The sequence below is a fragment of the Rhinatrema bivittatum genome, chromosome 2 (assembly GCF_901001135.1).
Source record: "Rhinatrema bivittatum chromosome 2, aRhiBiv1.1, whole genome shotgun sequence".
Classification (NCBI taxonomy): Eukaryota; Metazoa; Chordata; class Amphibia; order Gymnophiona; family Rhinatrematidae; genus Rhinatrema; species Rhinatrema bivittatum.
In genome coordinates, this window is record NC_042616.1 from 428281250 (window position 1) to 428303868 (window position 22619).

At 41.8% G+C, this 22619-nt stretch overlaps 1 protein-coding gene across 8 annotated transcripts in view; it reads left to right on the forward strand.

Annotated features, from left to right (window-relative positions):
• Positions 1-22141, forward strand: part of LOC115084895 (vomeronasal type-2 receptor 26-like) — a 75220-nt gene extending 53079 nt beyond the window's left edge. For 3 of the 8 annotated variants that reach the window (XM_029590289.1, XM_029590288.1, XM_029590291.1), the window contains 3 exons: positions 3524-3751; positions 11196-11319; positions 16159-22141. In XM_029590289.1, coding sequence (XP_029446149.1) covers positions 3524-3751; positions 11196-11319; positions 16159-17078 — 1272 coding nt within the window. In that variant the 3' untranslated portion in view covers positions 17079-22141. Of the gene's footprint in view, positions 1-668; positions 799-2378; positions 2511-3088; positions 3222-3523; positions 3752-11195; positions 11320-16158 lie in introns of all 8 variants that reach the window. The other 5 variants (XM_029590292.1, XM_029590296.1, XM_029590294.1 and 2 more) reach the window with 5 other exon arrangements.
• Positions 22142-22619: the final 478 nt, after the last annotated feature.

Sequence of the window (22619 nt, forward strand, 5' to 3'; positions counted from 1 at the left end):
CCACAGAGGAAAGACAAAGGCAGCCCCTCCTAAGAGGAACACTTATGTCTCTGAGACATATCCCACAAGAAGGAGGGGTAAAGGCAAACCCCCAACTGGAAAATAGGGACAAAAATCATAGCAGGGGGCTAGAGAGACATTTAAACACCTGAAAGGCAAAGATTCTACACAGGAATACTCACAACATGAGGATCTAAGGGAGTAAGCGCAGGGGAAACTTTGAAAAATATTTCATAATCTAAAGGGTGGGTGGTGGGCACATGGAACGGCCTCCAAATTCAAAAGCATGGGTGAAGCAGAGAGACTCCCTAGAAGCAAAGAAATTAAGAGGAAGCCAGAAATTAGCTGGATTCTGCGGTTATTCTCCAGAAATGGAACTGGGTGGACGAGAAAAGCCCTTAAGGAACTCATCTGCTGTCATGTTTTTCTGTGTTAAACTGATATGAGCTGTAATATTATTAGTACGACTTCTGTTGTCTAACATGAGAAGAGAGAGTGTTTTTACCATTTAATTCAAGCTATAACATTGATGTTGTATTCTCATCCTTGTTACTGGAGAGAGAATTTTTCCTGCATGAAATATTTTGGGACTTTCTTTGAGCAGCTCTGGATTATGCCATGTCGCGGAGTTTATAATGTCATCTTTTTTCTTTACTTTTTTTTTAAAGTATACGGTACCATAGCAGCACCCCAGGATTCTAAAAGAACTAAAAAATGAAATTTCAGACCCATTTCAATCAGTTTGTAACCTAACATTAAAATCATCCATTGTACCTGAAGACTGGAAGATGGGCCAAGGTAACCCCAATATTTATAAAAGGCTCCAGGGGTGATCTGGGAAATTATAGACCGGTGAGCCTGACTTCAGTGCCGGGAAAAACTGTGGAAGCTATTATAAAGAATAAAATCACAAAACATTTAGATAGTCATGGTTTAATGGGACACAGCCAGCATGGATTTACCCAAGGGAAGTCTTGCCTCACAAATCTCCTACATTTTTTTGAAGGGATGAATAAACACGTGGACAAAGGTAAACTGATAGATGTGGTGTATTTGGATTTTCAGAAGGCATTCGACAAAGTCCTTCATGAGAGGCTTCTAAGAAAACTAAAAAATCATGGTGTAGGAGTTGATTTCCTTTCGTGGATTACAAGCTGGATAAAAGACAGGAAACAGAGAGTAGGATTAAATGGTCAGTTTTCATAGTGGAAAAAGGTAAACAGTGAAGTGCCTCTGGGATCTTTACTTGGACCGGTGCTTTTTAATATATTTATAACTGATCTGGAAAGGGCTGTGACCAGTGAGGTGATCAAATTTGCGGATGACACAAAATTATGCAGAGTAGTTAAATCTCAAATGGATTGTGATAAATTTCAGGAGGACCTTATGTGACTGGAAGATTGGGCTTCCAAATGGCAGATGAAATTTAATATGAACAAGTGCAAGGTGATGCATATAGGGAAAAATAACCCTTGCTATATAGGTACCCTATGAAGAAGTCTAAGGAAGTTAGGGCTGTTCAGTTTGGAGAAGAGACAACTGAGGGGGGGGGGGGGGGGAATATGATAGAGATCTACAAAATCATGAAAGGACTTGAACAGGTTAATGTAAATCAGCTATTTACTCTCTCAGATAATAGAAAGACTAGGGGTGCTCCATGAAATTAATAAGTAGCTCATTTAAAACAAATCGTAGACAATTCCTTTTTCACTTAGAAATAGTTAAGCTCTGGAATTCATTTCCAGATGATTTGTTATGGCATTTAGTGTGGCTGGTTTTTTAAAAAAGATTTAGATAAGTTCTTAGAAGAAAAATTCATAAACTGCTATTCATTAATAAGCAATAGTAGCTTGAGAGCTATTTAATGTTTGGGTACTTGCCACTTGGATTGGCTACTGTTGGAAACAGGATGCTGGGCTTGATTATTATTATTATTTTTATATATTGACATTCAATCTGAGATATCACATTAGTTTACATTTAGGTACTGTAGGTATTTCTCTATCCCCAGAGGGCTTACAATCTAAGTTTTGTACCTAAGGCAATGGAGGGTAAAGTGACTTGCCCAAGGTCACAAGGAGCAACAGCAGGACTCAAACCCTGGTCTCCTGGTTCATAGCCCACTGCTCTGACCACTTGGTCTGACCCAGTATGGCATATCTTATGTTCTTATGTTATGTACTATCCCAGTAGTGACATTTTAGAATGATAAAACTTGTGATCTATAACCATAATTACCATCTGTAGATTATCTATTATAGCAGTAACACGCCTAGAGACTTTGGTTGTACTTCACTTATTTCTTTCCAGCATCCATATCTGTGTATAATATATCCTCATGATATTTTATCTCAGATTTTGTTTTCTTCCTCTTCCAGATTAGTTATGGATCAGCTCTTCCAGCACTTGGTGACAAATTGCAGTTCCCTTCTTTTGTTCGTACTGTTGGAACAGTAGACTCCCAGCCCATTGCAGTTGTTCAACTGCTAAAGCATTTCAACTGGACTTGGGTAGGGATAATAACTTCCAATAATGATTATGGAGAGCAAGGTAGCCGTAAACTGAAGGAAGAGATGGCAAAAAATGGCATCTGTATTTCTTTTGCCAAAACCCTGCTCAGCCAGCCCAGTAAGGAGCACCTTGCCTACCTTGCCAATGTCATAAAGACATCAACGGCCAACATTATTGTTCTTTATGCTTACGCCACCGAGCTGGCTGCACTGCTGGAGGAAGTCAAGGCCAATAAGATCACTGGAAAAGTGTGGATTGGGGTTGGAAGTTGGCTTCCCTCTGTTGTCTTTTCCAACAATGATTTGTGGGATGTATTAAACGGAACGCTAGGTTTGGCAAAGTACAGTGCAGATATCCCTGGCTTTCGGGATTTTTTATACAGAATCCATCCTTCCAGATACCCAAATGATGTCTTTATCAAATCATTTTGGGAGCAGGCGTTTGGATGCAAGTGGAGGGAAACAGCCAATCAGAGTGATGCGGAAAGAATACAAAGTGGGGAAAATGTTTTACTCTGTAGTGGGAAAGAAGAGCTTGTTGGTCTGGATAGCTCGATATACGATGTTTCTAATTTCAGATTTGCCTGTGCTGTATCCAATGCAGTGTATGCAGTAGCCCATGCCATGCACAACATGTTATTCTGTAAACCTGGTTTTGGACCTTTTTTCAATGGGACATGTGCCAACATCCATGACTTTCAGCCATGGCAAGTGAGACAAATGTATTTAATGATTTGAGTCATTTATTTATTTGACAATCCACACAATGTCAATCCATCCCCTATAAATCATCCATCATTTACTAACCCAAGCAATCTTTTTGTCAGCAGCTGGTTGTTTTCCTGCCAGGAATTATTATAGCTAAAACTTAGCATGGAACATTATGGCAAATGCCAATTTGTTGCCAATGTAATTCAAACAGCAGCTGTGCTAAGTGTTAATGAGTTAAGCTACTATATTCCTGTGCATATATAGTTTCCTTCCTAACTTGTTTTCATTTTTTTCTCCTGTAGCTCTTCCACTACATCAAAAATGTCAATTTTTGGAATACAGCAGGAGAGAGAGTTGCTTTTGATGAGCAGGGAGAGCTGAAAGGGTTGTATGATGTCTTAAACTGGCAGGTCTCTTCAGATGGGAAAGGCAGCTTTGTAAAGACTGGCATATTTGATGACTGGGGCCCCAAGGGACACAAGCTGATCTTTGGAGAAAAAGCCATTTTCTGGGGTAGACTACATCTGCAGGTAAGAAATAGTCTCTTGGCTCAGAGGTTTTCATGCAGTTGACTATTAAGCACATTTGAGCAACGTTTTAGTTGCAAAAGGGGGACAAGAAGTAACTGAGTGAGACCCAATCAGTAGAAGGCGTTTTGCAAGCAGGTTTCTTTCCCATTTTGGCAGTAGCCATGTGGACTTTCAAGAGATCTCCCATGTGCTATTAGCAGAACTGTGACCAGTTAGTGGAAAAAATGGTTTCTCGGCGCTTGGTGGATGATCACAACTATACATATTTATAGTACAGAGTTACTATGCTATTCCCATTTTCTTTGCGAGGTTACTGAAACAGTTTATAAATGATATATTAAGTATTTAAACTTTTCACTATATTACAATATTGGGCATTTTCTGTATTTATTTTTATATGTCTACGTTTATTCCATAATTATATTTAAGTGGTTGAGAAATATATTAAAATTATATATATATAATATATACACAAACACACACATTTTTGTGTAATTGCATGTCCATGGGCCTGTATGGATAAAAATCCCCCAGGGCAAATATTTTCTCACAATCCACCCCTGCTTTTAATTATAACTGCAGTTTAGCCATGCACTGAAGAGATGAATAAGCAAATGGCTCCACGAAGAGGAACCCAATAGAACATAAGAACCTAATAACATGACATACTGGGTCAGACCAAGGGTCCATCAAGCCCAGCATCCTGTCTCCAAAAGTGGCCAATCCAGGCCATAAGAACCTGGCAAGTACCCAAAAACTAAGTTTATCCCATGTTACTTTTGCTAGTAATAGCAGTGGCTATTTTCTAAGTCAACTTAATTAATAGCAGATAATGGACTTCTCCTCCAAGAACTTATCCAACCCTTTTTTAAACCCAGCTACACTAACTGCACTAACCACATCCCCTGGCAACAAATTCCAGAGTTTAATTGTGCGTTGAGTGAAAAAGAACTTTCTTCGATTAGTTTTAAATGTGCCACATGCTAACTTCATGGAGTGCCCCCTAGTCCTTCTATTATTCGAAAGAGTAAATAACCAAGTCACATTTACCCGTTCTAGACCTCTCATGATTTTAAATATCATATCCCCTCTCAGCCGTCTCTTCTCCAAAGTCCTAACCTCTTCAGCCTTCCCTCATAGGAGAGTTGTTCCGTTCCCCTTATCATTTTGGTAGCCCTTCTCTGTACCTTCTCCATCGCAATTATATCTTTTTTGAGATGCGGCATCTAGAATTGTACACAGTATTCAAGGTGCGGTCTCACCATGGAGCGATACAGAGGCATTATGACATTTTCTGTTTTTTTTTCACCATTCCCTTTCTAATAATTCCCAACATTCTGTTTGGTTTTCTGACTGCCGCAGCACACTGAAAAAGAAGGAACAAGAACAAGATTTAATTCAGGGTGAGGATCTGGGTAATAAAGAACAAAAAATTTCTGATGAAAATGTATTTAACATCTCAGATTTGCTTCAAAAATCCCAAGAGGATTTAGAGGTAAAATGGCAAAGTACATTGTTAGTAAAATTTGCTTTCATTACTGACAAAGAAAATGTTTTAAGATTTTTCTTTCGCAATAGATCAAATCCATTTTATGGACAAAAAATTTGGGTATACCCTGACTTAGGGCCTCATTTTCCAATATCGCAGTGGTAACGCATGAGGGGGCGTGTCCTATGCAAATAAGGCATTTTTCGTGCAGCGGGGAAACATCGCGTCACGCGATGTTTTCGCCATTTGCGGAAATGGATTCGCAAATCGCGAAAACATTGTGCACCGCGATAAAACAACCAATGAATCTTCACAGTACATGAAAGTGTCCAGCTGGGATTATTGCGGGGGGGGGGGGGGGGGGGGGGGGGGGAGAGAGAGAGAGAGAGAGAGAGAGAGAGAGAGAGAGAGAGAGAGAGAGAGAGAGAGAGAGAGAGAGAGAGAGAGAGAGAGAGAGACTTGCTATAGTGCCTATGCCCTAGACAGGTATTTGTATCCCTATGGGAGGGCCACCTAGTAACTCGAGGTGGGGATTAGGTATGAGCGTAGGGGGTTGGGGGCCACTTTCACATTCAACATGAGACGTACGGAAAGAACAGTGGTCTCTAGTGAAGATTTGCTGGCCGTCAGAGTGAGGAAACTCATTCCAAGAAGAGATTTGGGCAATGTTCTCTCCACCTAGCTTGATGGACACTCTACCTGGGCAACAACAAGCTAGGTGGAGAGAACGTTGCCCAAATCTCTTCTTGGAGTGAGTTTCCTCACTCCGACGGCCAGCAAATCTTCACTAGAGACCACTGTTCTTTCCGTACGTCTCATGTTGAATGTGAAAGTGGCCCCCAACCCCCTACGCTCATACCTAATCCCCACCTCGAGTTACTAGGTGGCCCTCCCATAGGGATACAAATACCTGTCTAGGGCATAGGCACTATAGCAAGTTCTCTCTCTCTCTCTCTCTCTCTCTCTCTCTCTCTCTCTCTCTCTCTCTCTCTCTCTCTCTCTCTCTCTCTCTCTCTCTCTCTCTCTCTCTCTCTCTCTCTCTCTCTCTCTCTCTCCTGACCTGTAATGAAAGTGTTGTAGCTATGAGCTGTGGTGGCACACGATAACTTTACATATGCTCTGCCCCCTGAATATAAAATCACGTTAACGGCTGTTAGCGTGAATTTATCTCCTGTGATAAACACCTTGGAAAATGACCCCCTTAGTCAGGTGTACCCAAATATGTTGGAGAAAATTTCTAGTCCTGAGGAAAAGGGTGGTTATTTTTTTATTAAAATATCCCTGAATTGTGTAGTAAAGTTTGAAGGGAAGGTTTATTCATTCTTTGATCCTGTACACCTTGAGAACCTTCTTGAGAATATTATAACACCGGTAAATAAGTAATATAGGGGGTTGTTTTGCATGTATACCTAATGGAATATACGAATTAATGTAAAACGCTCAAAATAATCTCTATATTTACCTGAGTTGACAGCTGGATATATATATATATATTGTTTCTTTACAACTGTTTTCTAATAGGGAGTATTGTATCTTGAATAATATGTTCAGCATTTGCTATTAGCAACTTATTGTTTGTTATTAATTAAAAATCTCAATAAATAAATAAATTAAATAAATAAATAAATAAAACAAGGAGAGATGAACTTGGGGGGCTGAGGTAGCTGGAAAACAAAGGATAGAGGATGTAAATAAAAAACTAACTGGCAGTGGATGTCAAGCTGCTTAAGTAGCTGGGATGACTAGGTGGCATCTTGTAGGTTTCTGAAGGTTATGGGAAGGCTTGAAGGAATAGCCAGGTCTTTAGTTTTTTTTGAAATGTTAGGAGGCAGGGTTCTAATCTGAGGTCTGGGGGCATGGCATTCCAAATGGCAGGTCTGGCTGTCGAGAATGCCCGCTCTTTAGTGGCTGCATGAAGTGTGGCTTTCGTTGAGAGGACTTGCAGGGTTCCCTTGTATGCTTCTCTGATGGGTCTTATGGAGGTGTGAAGTTTGAGAGGGGTCTGAAGGTCGAGCTGTAGCTGTTTGTGGATGGATTTATGGATTATGGTGAGAGACTTGTGTAGAATTCTGTAGTTTATTGGAAGCCAGTGAAGGTTCCGGAGGATGGGAGTGATATGAGCTACGCAGCTGGAGTTGGTCAGGATTCTGGCAGCCGCGTTCTGGAGAATCTGTAGCGGTCTGGTTGTGGAGGTTGGGAGACCAAGGAGGAGAGCGTTGCAGTAGTCTATCTTGGCAAACAGCGTGGTTTGGATTACCGTTCTGAAGTCCATTACAGATGGGGTTTTTCTTACGCAACTCAAACATGCAATAATAAAGCCCACACTCAAGAAATCTGACCTGGATCCCTCCGAACCGGCTAACTATCGACCAGTCTCGAACCTCCCGTTATTGTCGAAAATCCTAGAAAAAGTCATAAACAAACAACTCACAGACTTTCTAGACGAAAATCAATTACTCTTCCCCTCACAATATGGATTCCGTAAGAACCACAGCACCAAAACCCTGCTTGTGTCCCTCTCAGACTCCATTCTAAAAACCCTTGATACTGGTCACTCTTATCTTCTGGCCCTACTTGATATCTCTTCGGCATTTGACACTGTCAACCACAATACCCTTCTCTCTCTACTTTCACAAATTGGCATCACCGGCACTGCTTTATGCTGGATACAATCTTTCCTGAAAGATAGGACATACAGTGTCAAGATGGGACACCAAACTTCAAAACCCAGAAATCTATCACAAGGTGTACCACAAGGGTCCTCCCTTTCATCAACTCTATTCAACGTATATCTATCTCCGCTTTGTAAACTACTGGTTAAATTGGATCTCCGTCATTTCATATATGCCGACGATGTACAGATTATCATCCCCATCAATGATTCACTTTCTAATGCCCTTAAAACCTGGGATTCGGCCCTTGCTGAAATTAAAAATCTACTCATGGAAAACTTTCTTGCAATTAATACTAACAAGACCGAACTCCTCATCATCACGCCACACAAGAACACCTCCTCTAACACTTCACCTATCTCAACATCAGACCATCCCCAGTTGAAGCATGTCCGCAGCCTTGGGGTCATGATAGACAATCACTTTTCCTTAAAGAATTTCATCTCGACCACAATTAAAAATGGCTTCTTTAAGTTACATACGCTGAAAAGAATTAAACCTCTATTACATTCTCAGGACTTCTGGACAGTGTTACAAGCCACAATTCTACCAAAAATCGACTACTGTAATGCATTACTTCTGGGTCTCCCAAAAAACACAATTCAACCATTACAGATGCTGCAAAACGCTGCTGCTCACTTACTTACCAATACTCGACAACACGAACACATCACCGCAGCGCTCATGTTTCTACATTGGCTTCCTGTATCCTACAGGATTACTTTTAAAGTACTCTCACTCATCCATAAATCAATTCACAACCAAGAGATGCAATGGTTTTCTGATCAGTTTATATTCCGCACATCCAACAGACCAATAAGAAATATCCACCAAGCCAAATTAGCCTCTCATCCACTCAAACACATCAAACACGTATCCACAAGAGACCGGTCATTCTCCATTGCTGGTATCAAAATCTGGAACAATATGCCATTGGATCTGCGTCTCGAATCCTGCCACAAAACTTTCAAACAAAGCCTCAAAACATGGTTGTTTGAACAAGCTTTCTCACAATGATCAATAACTAACCTGAAATTCAGTTTTCCCGTATAATTCCTTACCTGCGCCATGTTCTTCTTCCCTCCCTATGTTTATCTCATTCTGCTAATCCCGCTGTACCACTTTTCCCCCTTCCATTGTGCAATTTCTGTTTCTGGACTTTAATTTGACATTGGACATTGCCTTAGACAGTTAATGGCTCCTGCTTAATTATTGAAAATGAATATATATTGGTTATTATAGTTAATGAAGTTAGTATTTTTCCCTTGAAACCCGTTATTTATGTAAAGCCTGTAGCTGTTAAATGTTTTTCTTACTGTATAACCTGTTATATGTAAAGCCTGTTGCTAATTTATTGTTTTACTGTAAACCGAGGTGATGTATAACTTTACGTACCGCGGTATATAAGAATCTATAAATAAATAAAATAAATAAATAAATAAGTCATGGAAGTGGAGGAAGGGTTTGAGCCTTTTCAGAACTTGTAGTTTATAAAAACAGTCTTTGGTTGTGTTGTTAATGGATTTCTTTAGGTTCAGGCGGTGGTCGAAGATTACTCCGAGGTCTCTTACATGCGAGATCGGGGTGTAGGGTGGGGTCAATATGGGTGGGTCGGAGTGGTCGGAGGAGATGAGGAGGAGTTCGGTCTTGGTAGCATTAAGGACCAGATTCAGACTGGTGAGAAGGCGGTTGATGGATTGGAGGCAATTTTCCCAGAATATGAGTGTTTTTGAGGGGGATTCTGTGATCGGGATCAGAATCTGTACGTCGTCCGCATAGAGATAATGTATTAATTTTAGGTCTGTTAGCAACTGGCATAGGGGAAGGAGGTAAATATTGAAGCGGGTAGGTGACAGTGAGGAGCCTTGGGGTATGCCTAATGATGAATTGGTGCTGGGAGATTCTTTATTGTTGATTTTGACCTTGAAGCTTCTTATTTTGACCTTGAAGCTTCTTATTAATCTGTATTAATTTATTTTATATTTATTGCAATTTATAAATACACAAGAAGAGCATCATGTAAAAAGTAAAGGACACATAACAAACATCTGATCCAGTCAATCATGTAATATAACAAACATTAATGTATTCTTTCATAAATCCTCTTTTCTTCTTCCCTTTCTCTCTCACAAGTACACATACACACATACACATACATGTACACATATACACAGCTCATGCTTTCTCTCAAAGACTCCTTCCCACACAAAAACTGTCACTCTCAAATGTTTTCCTACACACACATGCTCTCACTATCTCTCTCTCTCTCTCTCACACACACACACACACACACACACACATACATACATAGGATCCCACACACACAGCCAGGCTCCATTTCTCTCACAAACACACATGCACACAGACTCTCTTTTTCACACACAACCTCTAATTCTCTCTCATTCACACACACACAGCCTTTTCTTCAGCTCCCTCATTTCCCCTTTCTCTCCAAGCCCAGTTCTGGCCCCCTCACACTCATTCCCCCCTCCCTTCCTCCTCTAAGCCTGGTTCCAGCTCTCTCACACTCATTCCCCCTTCCCCTCCCCCTTCAAGTCCAGCTCTGGCTCACTCTTGCTCACTCCCCCCCTCCAAGCCCAACTCCACACCCCTCACACTCATTCCCCCCCTCCCTCAGCCCGGCACCACTCCAACTACCTCCGCTCTGTTTGACTATATGTCTTCCATTGTTGCTGCTGAGTGTCAATGCAAAATAGGCTCGGTGCATGCAGGAGTGGATTCTCGGGGTTACGAGCGTAAGTTACGCCTTTGAAAATCCCCCCCCCCCCCTATTGCTTCTAGCTGCAGGGTTCCTCCTAAACTTTCCAATCTTTGGCATTCAAAGATTGGGAATGTTTAACCTATCAGATTAGAGACAAGCTCCATTTGTTTCAAGAAATATGGTCTCCTTTTCTCTGATATATGGTAAGGAAAGCAAGTCAGAAGGCCAGAGTAGCTTTCAATAGGACCTGTAAAATAAATTAAGCCTTCAAAAGCAAAGCATTGTCAGTTCTTATTCTCTTCTCCTTATGAACAGAATGTATCTCGCTAATCTATCTAACTCAGTGGCTTGTATAACTTTCTAGTGCACTTGGCATTTGTAATGGCTTATTTGTTAATATCCATAACAATTTGTATGGTTTTAAATGCTCTCACTGCCATTATGTATTGACTATCCTGTACGCGTATTATCTAAAATAAAATAAAAAACATTTTTGAAAGGATGTTTCTAGAAGTTGACAACAAAGTTACGTAATTGGAGCCTTCCTGTGATATCTCGTAGGTTCCCCGCTCAATATGCAGTGAGAGTTGTCCTCCAGGATATAGGAAAGTGGTCAGAGAAGGCCAGCCCATCTGTTGCTATGACTGCATCCCCTGCTCAGAAGGAGAGATTTCCAACCAGACAGGTAGGTCTGAAATGGAAATATAGTAGGGACTTAGCAAGCAGAAGTCACTGAGCTGGCAGCGTTGCTGCAGGTGAGTCAACTGGTTGGCACAGTTACACAGTGAGTGTGTCTGACATTAAGGGGACACTTTCCAAACAGCCTGCCTCAGTATGCATTCTGCGGCTACTTCATACCCGCAAACTTTCTGCCTAATTTTCAAAGGGAAAGTGTGTAGGTACTTTCCCTTTGAAAACTGACTGGGGTGTAAAATATCTGTGGGAAAAGTGCTTTATGCGCAGGTGAACTGTCTATGGAAAATAAAGTATAGAGATTTCAGATTGCAATCTACGTACGTTATTTTCTGAACCTGCCCAAAACATGTTTCTGGAAATGCCACTTCCCTACCAACAGGCCGATGCAATAACGTGCACTCAGGCTAGCACACAGGTTAACCCGCACTTGGAAGCGCGTTTTTTGATGCGCGTCCATAACCCCTGATACAATAAGCGGATGAGCGCATCCAAAACATGCGTCCAAACCAGCACAGAGCTAATAGCGCTCATCACGTGTAAATGTCACGTTGATGAGGCTATTAGCTAGTACCCCCGATGTAAAAAATAACCCTGCACCCAATGGGGCGGATTTTAAAAGGCCCGCGCGCGCCGGCACACCTATTTTGCATAGGCTGCCGGCACGCGTAAAGCCCCAGGACGCGTGTAAGTCCCGGGGCTTTCGAAAAGGGGAGGGAGGGGGCGTGTCCAGGGGCATTCCCAAAACGACGCGGCGTGCCCGGGGGCGTGCCCGGGGGCGTGGTCGAGGCCTCCGGACCAGCCCCCGGGACCGGAGGACGGAGCGGGGCTGCCGGCCGACGCGTGCAAAGGTAGGGGGGGTTTAGATAGGGCCGGGGGGGTGGGTTAGGTAGGGGAAGGGAGGGGAAAGTGGGGGGAGGGCGAAGAAAAGTTCCCTCCGAGGCCGCTCCGAAATCGGAGCGGCCTCGGAGGGAACAGGCAGGCCGCGCTGGGCTCGGCGCGCGCAGGTTGCACAAATGTGCACCCCCTTGCGCACGCCGACCCCGGATTTTATAAGATACGCGCGGCTACGCGCGTATCTTATAAAATCCAGCGTACTTTTGTTCGCGCCTGGTGCACGAACAAAAGTACGCGATCGCGCAAGTATTTAAAATCTGCCCCAATGTGCACATTTTAACCCTCAAAAATTAACGCCAGCCTCGGAGCTGGTGTTGTCTTGAGGAGACCCAAAAGTTTAACAGAAAAGCAGATAGCACAGCTTTTCTGTGGTTCCTCCAACTTTATATTGTAATGATATCAAATTGGAAGAACCGTAGAAAGCAGCAACATGGAAAAATAAAACAATTTCTTTTTAAAGTCTTGATGGCGGTCTTGACGGATGCTCAATTTACGAGCGTCCATTTTCCTAACTCGTGGCTGTGCATGAATCGACTCACAACTTTTCAACCTAAGACATGGTTTTCAGGAACCAATGTTTCTTAAGCCTGAAGACTTCCTGTATACTCATTGTGAAACAGTATTTTAGCTGCATTTTAGAGCCAGGGGGTGGGGAGGAATTTTCAGACAGTCAATTTGCCAAGCAAAAGAGAAAAATACATAAGCCAGAAGAAGATGGCAGAAATCTTGTCTGTCTATTGATAAACACATCTGGAAAGGATTAGAAAAACAGTATCATAAAATAATTAAAAGAGAAAAAAAAGATCTAATTCTCAAACATAATTCAAGAGGCAGATTATGATGCTAAGAAGTTATATAGGGCTATGAACAGGTTATTGGGAAAAACTGGTTTAGACCCATGGCCAGCATATTTAATGAAACTGTTACCAGAGGAGGTGCAGTAACAAGTGCAGGTATTGACTAATAGATCTTTGCAGGACCTCCTCTGGTATTAGTTTCATTATATATGCTGACCATGGATCTATGCCAGCGGTGGTGAACTCCATGCCTCGAGGGCCGCAAGCAGGCCAGGTTTTCAGGATATCCACAATGAGCACGCATGAGAAAGATTTGCATCCAGTGGAGGCAGTACAGGCAGATCTTTCTCACGCATATTCATTGTGGATATCCTGAAAACCTGGCCTGTTTGCGGCCCTCGAGGACTGGAGTTCGCCATCCCTGATCTATGCTATTTTAGATCCATGGCCAGGACTTGCTGCAATGATGATGGGAGCCACTTAGTAATAATGATCATAATGCAATCAAATTTGACAGAAACACTGGAGGGAGAACATTAAATATTCCATGCATTAAAAAAGGTCAAAGAAAGACCAAATGACTCCCAGCACGGTTATATAAGGAGATGAAAGAACCAATTAAAGCCAAAGGACATCTTTCAGAAAATGGAAAGCAAATCTAAATGAAGAAAATAGGAAAGAGTGTAAGCACTGGCAAGTTAGATGTAAAACAATTAGCAAGGCAGGTCAAGAAAGAATTTGAAAATAAGCTTGCAGTAAAGGCAAACACTAATAATACTTGTTCAAGCACATTCAAAGCAAGAAGACTGTGAGGGAGTCAATTGGACCATTAAATGACTAAGGGGTAAACGAGCCACTTAAGGAAGACAAAGCCATAGCAGAAAAACTAAATGAATTCTTTGCTTCCGTCTTTACTGAAGAAAATGTTGCGGAGATACCCACACTGGAATAGTGTTCAGTGGTGATGAGTCAGAGAAACTGAAGCAAATCATTTTCAGATTGGAAGCTGTAAAAAGCAAAATGACAAACTAAAGAGTAACAAATCACCAGGACTATATGGTATTCACCTGAGGGTTCTGAAAGAATTAAAATATGAAATAGCAGATCTGTTACCGGTAAGTTGTAACCTATCATTAAAAATAGCTACTGTGCCTATGTAACACCAGTTTTTAACAAGGGTTCCAGGGATGATCCAAGAAATAGACCAGTGAGCCTGATATAAAGTGGCAGGCAAAACATTAAACGCTATTCTTAAAACCAAAATTAGTGGCCATATGGTTGGACATGGCTTAGTAGGAAGGGACCTGCATGGATTTAGCAAAGGGAACTTTTGCCTTACTACTAGAATTTTTTGTTGTTAAATATGTGGATAAGGGTGAGCGGGTTGATATAGGGTATCTGCATATTCAGAAGGCATTTGACAAACTCCCCCATGAGAGACTCCTCAGGATAGGAGGTAATATTGTATTGTGGATTGATAACTGGTTAAAAAGCAGGAAGCAGAGGTTTCCAAATGGAGAAGGTAGCTAATGGAGTGCCGCAGGGATCTGTAATGTGATCGGTGCTGTTTAACATTTTCATAAATGATCTGGAAAAGGGAACAACAAGTGAGGTGTTCAGATTGGCAGATGGCACAAATTATTCAAAGGTGTTAAAATATGAGCGGATTGCGAGGAACTGCAGAAGGACCTTGCAAGACCAAGTATCGGATGAAATTTAATGTGGTCAAGTGCAAAGTGCCGAACATAGGCAGGGCTGTCCTTGGGTGCGGGGTGTGAATAGGGGTGACCACTAGCGGCGTTGCTTAAAAGATCTGGTGGTCAGGGTCACAGGGCCTTTCACCATCCCCTCCCCCTCCCCGCAAGATTTTGCTAAATACATTGAAGAATCATAGTTACCTCTCCCTCAAAGCACAATCTTATAAAAATATTAAATTATTTTAAGCATTTGTTATATTTCACTGTTGTGCTTCCCTCTCTCTCTTACACATATACTTACACTCACACACACATGCTTCTCACTCATATTCACGTGTGTGCTTCCCTTTCACACATATGCATTAACACAGACACACACACAAGCACATGCTTCCCAGTCACACACACATACACTCATTCCTTGAACACATCAAGCAATAAAACACCATTCATAATGTTAAAACCATACTAATAATAAGAATAATTTAAAAAAACTCACATAAACTCATTCTATTTCCCAAACAGCAATAAAATATTTCAAAACATTGACAAATAAAGCATCCAATAATTTTAAAATGTTCTAATATTTCCCAGTAAAACAATAGAATATTTCAAAACAGCAGAAATATCAAATTACACCAAATAATTAAAACTAATATGGATTTTTAAAAATATTTCCTGCTCTCCAAACCTGGGATCTTTTGATTTGCAATCACCCAGAGATTGTCGTGAATTGGGAGAGGTATAGCCACACAAACTTTATTTTCTCTCTCTCTAACATGCACACTATCACATTCATTTTCTCACACACTAGTTCACTCATGTACATGCCTATGCTCTCACCCACATTGTGTGTGTACCTGTGAGAGCCTAAACATGACACATTTAATTACAGATGTATGAAATTACCTTTTATTGGGGTATTACCTACAACTTGTTTGTTGTCCCTTAATTCTACATAGCCAAGTGGACTAACATGACAACCACAATTAATTTTACACCAGTTTTCAAAGTTCTTAATGCAAACTGTAATCTCAGTCCAACAAATTATACCCAGATGGTGACTTCCAGTATGGGATAAAAGTTTGGGTTGGGTTTTTTTTTTGCAGTCCTACATCATGATTTGCTAACCCATCCATGGTCAAAGCCTTTTGCCTGTCTCCATCTTCTCAAGCTTCCAAGTCAAGTCACACGGAAACAATCCAAGCTAATTGTGCAGAGCTCCTCTCCTTGCAGATCAGCTCAGCAAATCAAATCGACAGTCAACCTGAGCCAACATGATCAAAGCCAGAATAAATCTGGTGAAGCAGCTTTGCCCACCTATGCTAAAAAATAAGACAAAATATTTTCTCTCTTAGTGGGTTTATAATCACATAGTACAGCATAACATTGATAATAACATTTTCAATTATTTGATTTTTCTTTTTTTTTTTTGTCTAGATACAACTGAATGTGTGAAGTGCCCAGAGGATCAGTGGTCTAATGAGAATCGCAACACTTGCATTCCCAAAGTCATTGAGTTTCTTGCCTTTGAAGAACCCTTGGGCATAGCTTTGACCAGTTTATCCAGTATTTTCTCCTTACTCACTGTCTCTGTACTCTGTATCTTCATCAAATATCGTGACACAGCAATTGTAAAAGCCAACAACAGGAATTTGAGTTATCTCCTCCTCTGGGCTCTCCTGCTGTGCTTTCTCTGTTCTTTTATGTTCATTGGACAGCCCTTGAAGATGATGTGCCTCATCCGACAAGCTGTATTTGGTATCATTTTCTCCCTCTCTGTGTCATGTGTTCTGGCCAAGACCATTACAGTAGTTATTGCCTTCAATGCAACAAAGCCCAATAGCTCATTAAGGAAATGGGTTGGATCATCCATCCCCAATTCAATAGTCTTTATCTGTTCGGGGCTCCAGGTATTGATTTGTATTTCATGGGTAGTCTTTCATCCTTCATCTCCAGAACTGAATAGAAATGTTTCCAAAGACAGGGTAATCATGGAATGCAAAGAAGGGTCAATAGTATTTTTCTATATTATGTTGGCCTTCATGGGTCTTTTAGCCACTATCACCTTGGTAGTTGCTTTCCTGGCAAGGAAACTGCCTGATGGGTTTAATGAAGCCAAATTTATCACTTTCAGCATGTTGGTCTTCACAAGTGTTTGGATCTCCTTTATTCCAGCTTACATCAGTACTAAAGGGAAACATATGGTTGCTGTGGAGATATTTGCCATCTTGGCATCCAGTTTTGGTTTACTCTGCTGTATTTTCTTTCCCAAATGTCATATCATCATCCTGAGACCTGCCATGAACTCAAGAGAATACTTAATAGCCAAGAATAATCTGACTGGCAAGAAAAAGTAGATTTAGTCCTTTGCTGGCAAGGATTTTATTTCAGACATTAGACCAATATATAGCGGTTAGTGATTAATGCCACCATCATAGAACTTAATTCTGATTTCTGCCATGCAGACTGTTGGGGCTATGAACTACTATGTGAAAGCTCTGTACTGGTGCACTCTGCAGTACCATGGCCTATTTTTCCTCTAACTGGGCTCGGGCTTATAAAACTGTAACCTTCTAGCTTCACACCAGGGACTCTATTGCTATGCTAAAGAACTATTCTCTTAGCTGAGTTAGTAGGAGAACCCTATATACTTTAGCCAGGTTGCTCTTAACCCTCATCTTATTATTCTAAATCCTGTCACATACTGAAAATACACTGCACCCTAGAGAGATATCTGAGGCAATTATTTACTTCTATGTCAATCCTCAATGGCAGCAGCATTGGACACATCTCTGAAAGAAGTTGTTGTCTACTTTCTAAGCAATGGGTGGGAGCTCAATACAATATTAGTCTACATGCATAAGAAAATGGGAAATATATTGGAGCCCATTCAAGATAGCCTAAGCAGAATGAATGAAAATAAATAAATAAATAAGGTGAGAAAGTGTAAAGGGGTAGGATAGAGAAATTAAAAAGAAAACAGAGAATGCTATCAAAACCTCAGAATTCAGAGTAATTTCCTATGTAATCAATGCTTGGTTTTTAAATTAAGCGCAGGCCCAAGGCTCTTTTCATAGCAGACTGTGAAGATGTTGACTCTGACTTCTCTTTAGGGGAAACAACTGACTTTACCCAATTGAACAAAGGATAAACTATACAGAGCTTCTGTGTTCTCAAGAAATTGCAATTTAGTATCTGAGGTAGGCTTTGCAGGTGTTTACAACAGATTGAGATAAGACAGTCTATTGACAGTCAGGATACCTGTTAGTGCTGAACAGAAATATTATCCTCTCCTTCTTCTCCTCTTCCTTACTCTCAGAAAACACAACAACGCTCTCAGTTCTCTCTACAGCTCTCCTGGAGAAATTGCTGGAATTCTGTTAGAGTTCCTAGTATACCCTCTACTGGAATGGAACACTTTCTATCCCAATATAGGGGTGATGGGGTGATGGGATCATACTATTTCTCTGAGCTAGGGTAGTGGATTTAATTAAGGCTCCACCAAATAGGATTCAAGCTAGTTGCAGAGGAATTATGTACAGGATATTTAACATTAGTGTTAATCCTATTCAGTTACCTCTAGGCAGCTGCATAAAAAGGTAAGGCCATCACTAAAAGCCAAGCCCTTTTCTCTGATCACACTCATACTGACTCTCAGAATGGAGATGGATGGGCATACAATCCCTGTGTGGTCCTTATTGCAATCTGACCTCAAATTTTATGGATCTCATTCTCTCTCTCTCTGTCCTTGTGTCCTTGTCACAAATCAGCGTGCAACCAGGACCTCAAGGTGGCTGAACAATTTGGAATGTCAATCAAGTATACCTGTATCACAGTAAAGAGACCACCTAATGCGGCAAACACAAACTGATAGAATATATTATAATGTTAAGAATAGTGTCTCTGTAAAAACAAAAATGCCTCTCTTTTCTCATCACACTAATGTCCAAGTAGAAGAAGGCACAGGTACTCTTGAGCCAGAGAAGAACACAGAAGACAGTTGGTTGATGAAGGGATTCCTTGTTTATCCCATCTCTTTCTTCCTAAGTAGCCCCCATTTAGTGCACAAGACTTGTACCCTGCATAGTACTCACCTCCATTTTATCTAGAAACAAGAGACAATTAATGAATTGCAGGTTCATCTATAGCAATAATATTCATTGTTGAGCTCTTTGATGACTGTTACTTAGACTCAGCAGGGCTCAACATGTAGCTGAGCTATGTGCCGTGCTTGAGGACCGTGAGATTAATGCTGCAACCCGTGTGCCAATGTTCAAGCAACAACTTACTGTCACTCGCCAAGTATGGGGGGAACATCTATGCAGGGATGAGCATGATGAAGCCTTCCCGCAGAGTTTGTGGGAGTTTGAGCAGGAGTAAATGCCAATAGAAGCTGCATATCTAAGTAGGTGAACTGTGAACCCAAAGGTGGAACAAAGCCCAAAAATGGAAAATATGGGCTGGCTTCACCTTCTGTGGACTCTGAATATCTTTTAGCGGTTTTTCCAAATATGTTTTTGAATGTTTCAAAGTAGCATCAATAGCAGCCCAATACTCACTTTTATGATAGTAGGTATTTGGGAAACTCATTATTTGTCATTTCACCTATTAAAGGCCTAAACCTCTGGAGGTGAATGAAGCCCAGTGTTTTATGAGTTATAATCAAAAGGTTACAATTCCCCAGAAATCAATTAGGGTTAATGTTGGCAGGTTGATGGTAATGGCATCCATAAGGCCCTAGGCAGCTGGATATTTTGGTAATTGTCTAGATTATTACAAAGATTTCTGGTAAGAAATTAGGAGTGAGGCTAGGTGTTGGATTACGTATGGAAACTTGTATCTATTCAGGATGGTAGAAAACCAAAAGAAAGACAACAAAGATTGACCTGGAAAAGAAGCAATATCCTACAAGTGGTCACGCTTCTACAGCTGACAGCTGGGATATATCCTTAGCAGTGTAGACAGGAATAACTAGGCAGACTAGATGGTCCAATTGATCTTTTTTTACATCATCTACTATGTTGCTACTTAACTATTTCCAAGAAACTAAACACCATTCCCTTGCAAAGTAAATCTTATAGTGCTTGGTTCTTCAATCACAGTCGCCTAGGCCTGGATTTACAAGTTGTACACATCTAGGCAGGCGGAAGGAAGTGTCCCCCTCTAAAGATCCAGAGGATCAGGGTGGCGATGGGGAAAATCCCCCTCCAAAAAGTCCCAACAAAAATGATTCTTTCTTCTCTTGGCCAGCATCCCCGCTCTCTTCATTCCTTTCAGTAACATCTCCTAATCTCTCCACCCAGCTTCCTCCACTCTCTCACTCCCCTCCCTGCGCATCAGTATCCATTTTCTTCTCTCTAACTCTCCCTCCACTCCTTGCCCAGCAGGCTGCAGATATAACCAAAGAAAGTCTCCTTCCTCCTACTGGCAGTGGCTCCAGGTCTCTGGCACACAGTGCTCCTGCAGCAGTGGTAGCTCCTGGCTGTTGAACAATGTTCATTTCTCCAGCAGCAACTCTCTTGCAGGTGCACAGCTGCTGCATACAGTTCCCACATTCTGCAGCAAAGTGATATTCAGTAGCACTCCTGTGCCCATGGTCAGGGAGCAGGAGTATAGGGCCATCATAAGCTGATGCAAAAGCCGTCAATCTTACACTGTGCTGCACCTGTAGTGGGTGTGGCCTGGTTTAACAGGTGTGTTGAGCAGCGCAGCTATTGAAACTGCTACATTGCAGTATTTGTACAGCACATTACAATGAACCTCGGATGAGGAGCGGGGAGTACTGGATCCCAGCGGCACAGTGCCCCTGGGCAAATGCTTATTCTCACTTTGTTATACTTGAACTTGGTTTGTGGGCCCTTGGGTCGTGGAAAGAACTGACTTCACTCACAGGGAGGAGCCCTGTGGGGACTCTCCATGACAGGCGTGGTCTCAGCAGTGATGGACACAGGAGTCAGGGATATATTTATTATACAGCAAAGAGATACCCGAGGAGCGGGTTTGTAAACTCAGTCCTTGAGTAGGAAAACCTGAGATGGATTCTCCGGTAATGGTCCGCAAAGCAGGGTAACTAGGGAAATACTTGCTTCTTGGTAGTTCCTGTAGTGGTCCACAGCGCGGGGTAGGCTGGAGATAGATGTTGACAGCAGGCACAAGACAGCGTGGATCTGGTAGTGGTCCGCAGAGTGGGGTAATCCGAGGATCCGCACAACAAGAGACAAGTAGAGTTGAAGATCAGGTCTAGCACTCACTCCGTGGTGTTGCAGTAGAGATAATGTAGCAGCAGCAGCGGAGACCTGGTGTAGGAACACTGAAGGATCATCCGAGAAGTAGCGAGAGGTACTCACTAAGCAGGTGAAGGTGAGACTCGCAGAGAAGGCCCTCAAGGAGCGGATAGCCCTGAGTGCAGCAAGGCCCCCGAGGAGCGGGTACCTGAGTCACTCAGTCTGGAATGCAGGAACAGCGAGGCAAAGCATCTCTGAGAAAGGAATTGAGCAAGATGGAATCCTTGCTAACTTGTTGGTAGGAAGGTCCGGTAGGCTTAAGTACACGTAGGCAGTGACGTCATGCGGAGGAGACGCCCCTGAGGTTCCCGACATGACGTGAATAAGACGGAGGCAGGTGCGCGTGTACGTGCCCTAAGTTACACCAGATTCAAGATGGCGACCGGGATCGCCCACGCCGTCCTGGGGATGCCAGGGAGGTCGGCGTGCAGAGGCAATGTGGCCATCTTAGCCAGAATCGGAGCTACAGGGCAAAATGAGGTGAGCAGCAGAGGTTGCAGCCTTCTGCGACTGACGGGTGCAACAGACTTGTAGAAAATCCGGCCCTTAAATCACCTCTAAAACAACTTTTAGAAGTTGTAAAATTGGTATCTCTTACAGCCTCTTTGATTGAAATATCCCTCCACCCACAACAGGAAAAATACCAACAATATCTCCAATGTAATAAGACGAGTAAAAAATGTTTGCCGAACTTTAGCACACATTTTCTTTATTCACGTGCTAAAAAGTGAGTTCACTCCCAGTGCAATAAGCTAATGCATCTGGAGTTTAGAAAAACACGCTAATCCAAAAATATGCACACAAAGATATGTTTAGTGCACATAAAACATGATTTATATGCATAAAAGGCACACAAACCATGAGTGAGAAGCATAAAATTTATGCTCCTAAAGGTTAGTGGCATAACATGAGTTAGGAACATAAAAGCTGTGCACCTAACTCGTGCTTTTTGTGAATTGCTTTTAGGGGCACAACTACACAAGCTCTGCACATAATAATGTGCACAAATCATGTTTTATGTGCATAAATGCAAAATACCTGTCTCCCACACCACAAACTCTGGATTCAGTCCCATAGACTTGCATTAGCCCCATAACTGACCAGGAGTTAAATTTCCAGTGTTAAGAAAACATGAATTAAGCCTGCGCCCCTCTCTGTATTGAGGAGTAATAGCTAATGTTTTGATAAATAGGGGATATTCACAGAGGATCACTGATTTGTGAGCACAGTTCTACTCACACTTGCACATATTTTTTGTGCATTAAAACCCTTTGTTACGTCAGGAGCAAATTTATCTGCATAAAAATGTGCTCAGAACTGCATGATGTGCGCACAGCTGAGCACACCTTTATTACATCAGGGCCAATACCAGAAAGAAATCTAGGAGCTATTACATGCACAAGTGGCATACACAAAGTTGTGTATGGCATCTGTATTTTCACATCTGTTACAGGCATGTGGGACTTTAATCACAAACAGGATGCATTGTTTGCTTGACTTTGTGTACTTGGCTTGCTTCCCTGTCTTTTTCTTTGTGCAGGCTACTTTGCTCCTAGGGAAGCCCTCTCCTTGGTATCGGGTTCCTTCTTCCAGAATCCAGATGTTAGTGATGTC